The sequence below is a fragment of the Montipora capricornis genome, chromosome 5 (assembly GCF_036669925.1).
Source record: "Montipora capricornis isolate CH-2021 chromosome 5, ASM3666992v2, whole genome shotgun sequence".
NCBI lineage: Eukaryota > Metazoa > Cnidaria > Anthozoa > Scleractinia > Acroporidae > Montipora > Montipora capricornis.
Window position 1 is genome coordinate 16,118,721 of NC_090887.1, and position 5,000 is coordinate 16,123,720.

The 5,000-nt window shown below is 36.4% G+C and overlaps 1 protein-coding gene across 1 annotated transcript in view; it reads left to right on the forward strand.

The window, feature by feature from the left end:
• Positions 1 to 5,000, forward strand: part of LOC138049653 (uncharacterized) — a 48,257-nt gene that overhangs the window by 12,475 nt on the left and 30,782 nt on the right. The window contains exons 8-9 of the mRNA XM_068896046.1: positions 1,768 to 1,947; positions 4,697 to 4,922. Of these exons, the coding sequence (XP_068752147.1) occupies positions 1,768 to 1,947; positions 4,697 to 4,922 (406 nt within the window). The remainder of the gene's footprint in view (positions 1 to 1,767; positions 1,948 to 4,696; positions 4,923 to 5,000) is intronic.

Sequence of the window (5,000 nt, forward strand, 5' to 3'; positions counted from 1 at the left end):
TCTCGACCCTTTTCTCCGATCCATATCATTAATTATTCTATGAGCGCGCGTTGGATATGAGATGGTAAATAGCCAACGATTTGCGTAGCGCCGAGTTGGCTATCACCAGTCTCATATCCAACAAGTGTGAATGGAATAATTGTTTCATTAAATTCCTTAAACTTCAAAAGTTTACAAAGTACGAAATACGAGCGAAAAAAGCAAGAAAATCGGAGCGAAATCGAAATTGCTTGACGAAGATGCGATGTTGTGTAATACCTGGTGGTCAGACAGACGCAGGCTCATCACAAAAACATTTTTTACTTTTTTGCGTACTTCAAACGTCAGAATTGATCCAAACTTTCCACAAAAACACAAAAACATTTTTTTTGTGCTTTATTCAGAGAAATTTCGCTTTCCGGCGAAAAATTTTTTAGCTTAGCAATCATTTACCATAAGGTCAAACTAAAGTATATGAGCTGATAATCGAGATTGAGTGAACCAATCAGTGAACGAGAAATGCATTAACCGAGGTTGGAAATTTAATAATAGTTAAATGGTCGCACTTTTGCTCCTCGGACTTCGAGAGTAGAGGACCTCCAAACGTAAACTTGACATGACGGCGAAACAATTTCCATGCCGCGGTAAGGTCGCTACTGCTCCAATCCATCCTTGGAACGTTCGATGTAACTAAATTCTCTATTCGCAAGGCGATTACAACTTTCAGTGGCCGAACACAGTTTTCGAACGCGCTTTTGCTAACGCAATGCAGAGCGCGCGCAGGGCTATTTTTGGCGACCAAATGATCAAGGGTTTTAGAGCAAAAGGTAAATGAAACATACCTATCAAAAACTCTGTTCCACCTTAAGGCTAGATTTTTAAGGATTTTTTTCTGACACCATCTTACGTACAGGAACATGCCATGTTGAATCACTAGTCACCTGTTTATTCCTGATTAGCATTTTACATAATAATAATAAAGTACATGACAGCAAGAGAATTCCGCGATAAATTTAATGCAAAGAACCGGTTTTTCATGTAAAATTTAACATGAAATTCAGGAGTCTGGTGCTGAAATTTTTCTTGAATTGCATAGCTTTTTCAAAGATGACGCCATTTAATTTACCTTTTGGCTAATGTTGCAGTATTCAATGCTTAAGACCTGACTGGCAAAATTTTGATTTTTGATTTTTATGCAAAGGCTGTTTACTTTGAGTGTAAGTTTTGGGTTTCACAGTGTGGCGTAAAGTCACGTTCAAAAACCTGATGGATTGGACCTCAGAGGGTTGGATGTAGGGAAAAATGACGTCATTTACTCACTAGCTTATAAATTCAGCATGTAAATACAGCTTCTTATATATGTAAAACACAGCTTTAAAAGTCTAAAAGCCTGAAACTCCCATGCTACATATTACACTAGTGAGTCTTTTACATCATTTTCTCCTCGATCCAGCTCTCTCAAGGTTTTAAAATTTGTAATGGCAGACCATTAAACGGGAAAAAGTAGGTATCTTTTCTTTTTAATCAAGGTGTAAAACTTGGGTCACTTAGTGTTAAGTTAACATAGTTTTGAAATCCAAAGAAAAAGACGAATAATTTCTTGTTTTTCTTTGGATTTTTAATTTTTCGGTCATATTTACTGGAGCACTTTAATGGACTATACAAGTACATGATAACTGACTGTAATAACTTTAAAAGTACCTTAAAGACAATTCCTTGCACTAAAAATTGCAGCACAGTTGCATTTAAATTGTGCTCAGGCTATTTGTTTAATATACCTTTTCTTAGGATGTCTCTCACCTTGTAAAGTGCAAGTTAATGTGATGACTCGGAATGGTGATCCTCTTGGCACAACACGTTTTGAGTATTTTGATGAGACGATTGAGATGTTAAAGGAGATAGTTCGGAGTCCTGAAAAGCAAGCGGATTTCTTTTCCAAATGGTCAGAAGTGTACAAATCAGTTCCAGGTATCTACATGCATACATGTACATACTTTATTTGTTAAAGCAGGTCGGTAGTGGCAGCTAAAGAGCTGATGTAGACCTGCTAAATTTAATAATGCAATTAAAACCCTACCATATAAACCTACCAATTAAACTACAATGCTTTTTAAAACTAAGATACAAACGTTAATACTAAAGTAAAAAACTGACTATTTACAACAAGAGAAAATAACCTACTAATTATAGATAAATTATAGAAAATTTTTAAGAAGTGTAAATATTAACATTTAATAATACAAAAAGTTAATATCCTTATTAAGATTTACTGTAGTTCCTTTATTAAATGTTATTTTGTTGAGGCTGGCTTTGTTGCGGTTCAGTGCTACTTTCAGAGCATGTAGCTTTTCCAAGTCCCTTGTCCTTCTGTCCAGTGAATTTCATATCACAATCCCCCTATATGAGAAGCTTTTTCTTCCTAGCTCTGCTAGCTCTGTTTTCTTAAAGTTAAAGAATGGCAACAAACTATGGTTTAAGCGCTGCTTCACTTTAAAAACCTCAATAGCAAGCCTACATTTGTAAAGGTATCCTAGATCTTGCCACCTGATTTAGCTCGGTACTTCACTTTCCAAAATATTCTGAGGTTCGAACTCTGTGGATAAATCTACCTACTTTCATATGTAAGTTCTCAATTTCATATAGTTTAGCCACAGAAAAGTTGCCCCAGACAGATATGCAATATGTTATTTGTGGAATTACTGTTCTAAAGTACAATGCCTTTTTGTAATTTGTAATAGCTATCGCATTTTCTTTAGCACACGATACTGACTACTAAGTGATTTATGTGTCTTCTCTAACTGATCTCTCCATGTCAGTTTGTTGTCGATGACCACACCCACTAATTTTGCTTTCATTGTGTAGTCGATTTGTGTACCCCCGTGCGTCACAGGCAGCAGTGGGCCCACAAACTGATCATGTTGGATAATTATTACTTCTGACTTTCCAGAGTGCAGAGTCACCTTATTTAGTCTGCAGAAAGCGCAGATCTCTTTAAAGAGACTGTTCAATTTGATTGTAACATCATCAGGATTATCTCAAATTACAAAGGCAGTTGTGTCGTCTGCATACAGATGTAGCTCGACTTGTGTTATGCAATCGTGGAAATAATGAACATAGATCGTGAACAGCCTAGGCCAAAGTAACTAACATTGTGGGACACGGTATTTAACTTCTAATGCAGATGATTTCACTCCATGTAGTTCAACAAATTGGTGTCGATTTGATAGATAGCTATGTAGCCATTGGAAAAGATTGCTGCCAATTCCACAGGCATGCAATTTATGAGACAAGATTGCTGGACAGACCGAGTCAAAGGCTTTACGGAAGTATATGAATATAGCACCAATAACTTTTCCTTGATCGATATGATGATTCCAGGTTTCGGTAAGGTACCCCACTGGTTGTCATGCAGTACCTCATTCAGGTGCGGATCAATGGTATCACAGAGGACTGACTCTACTACTTTTAATACTAGGTATACTCAACTTAGTCAGTGGCCTGTAATTCCTACAGTCTGCACAGTCTCCACCTTTGTATACTACGTTAACTTTACCAATCTTTCACTGGCTTGGATATTTACCTTGCTTGTAGCTCATTAAATGAAAAGAATATTTGAAGGGTTGCATTTTAAAAGCTGTTGAAAGTGGTCAACCTTTTTTGTTTTGGTTACTAAGTTGGTGGATCGAGGCAATCCAGTTAAAGTTAAGGCGAACATTTCTTTTCCATCCGTTGTTATCTTGAGATCCTCAAATTTTCCATTTGGGCAGCAACAATTTGCCCAAGTTATGCACTATTTATATTATGGCCTAAAATTTGGCTGGAACTTGATGATCAAATAAGGTTTAATGCAAATACATATTCCAAATAAAATCTTTAGGGTTATGTGGCCTTTTGGATGACTATGGCTTGAAACCTCTGTTGTTTTTTCTGTGTTCAGAATGGTGATATACGATTTACCAAAGGAAGGACTCTCTTCCAGTTCATGAAACAAGTGGAAAGCATAATTGTTGCCTCTCTCTTTTTTTAAATCAATAATAATTATTATTAGTTTAAAATTATAAATGGTTAAGACGTAGTAGCAAGACTTAGTATAATAATTGTTAAAGCATTTTAGTGGTAATTATAGTATTTTCGTATTTCGTATATCAATGTATGAATTGGTGTCGCTGTACTACTGTAAGTAGCCTCCTTTAGGTAAGGTATTGTAATGTCTTGTAATGCGTGTAAGGTGCTGTAACGTAAAAAAATATAAATAAATAAATAAATAAATAAATAAAGTAACTTCAGTCCACCAAACATCATTGAAGCTCCATGAATCCTGCTTCATCTGCAGTGCTAATCGCGCTATATGTTGTAAAGACATTGCCATAATAGAGAATTTTTTGTCTTTTGTTCGTTTTATAATTTATCAAAGATTGCAAGCTAGCATAAGCTTGCATGGGGGCAAAAACTCATCGCTGAAATATCACCAACTAAATCTGTCAAAAAATTGTGAGTCATTGTGGCTATTCATCACATCTTCGTTGCCACTGCTTAGCCTTCTGAGTTTTAGCTCACAGGTTCCTTGTTTGCCACATCTCCCTCTTCAGATAATTTAATAATTTTGCTTGCGTGCAAACTCGTACAACTTTGGCCATGAAACTGTTCAAAGCCAATATGATTTAACATAGTGGGCATTACAAACAATACCAACTCTCACTGTTGATTATTCTTTTAGATCCCTCACCACAGACCAAAGAGCAAAGTTCAGTTCAAGGTCTCCAATCAATGGTTTATATAGCTGCACAAACAGGTGCTTTGCAGTTCATTGAGTTGATCTTCAGCACCTCTGCTGGACAAATTGTCTTTGATTCCTACAAGGACAGAACTCCGTTACCTGAAGATGTTGCCAGAGCCTATGGCCATGATGATTTAGCAAACTACTTGCAAGACTTAACCACAAGGTATAAGTGTGATATGTTTTATGTCGTAAGTGGTTAATTACCAGTCTTCATTCCTGATCATAGGCACCTGAGGGTTTG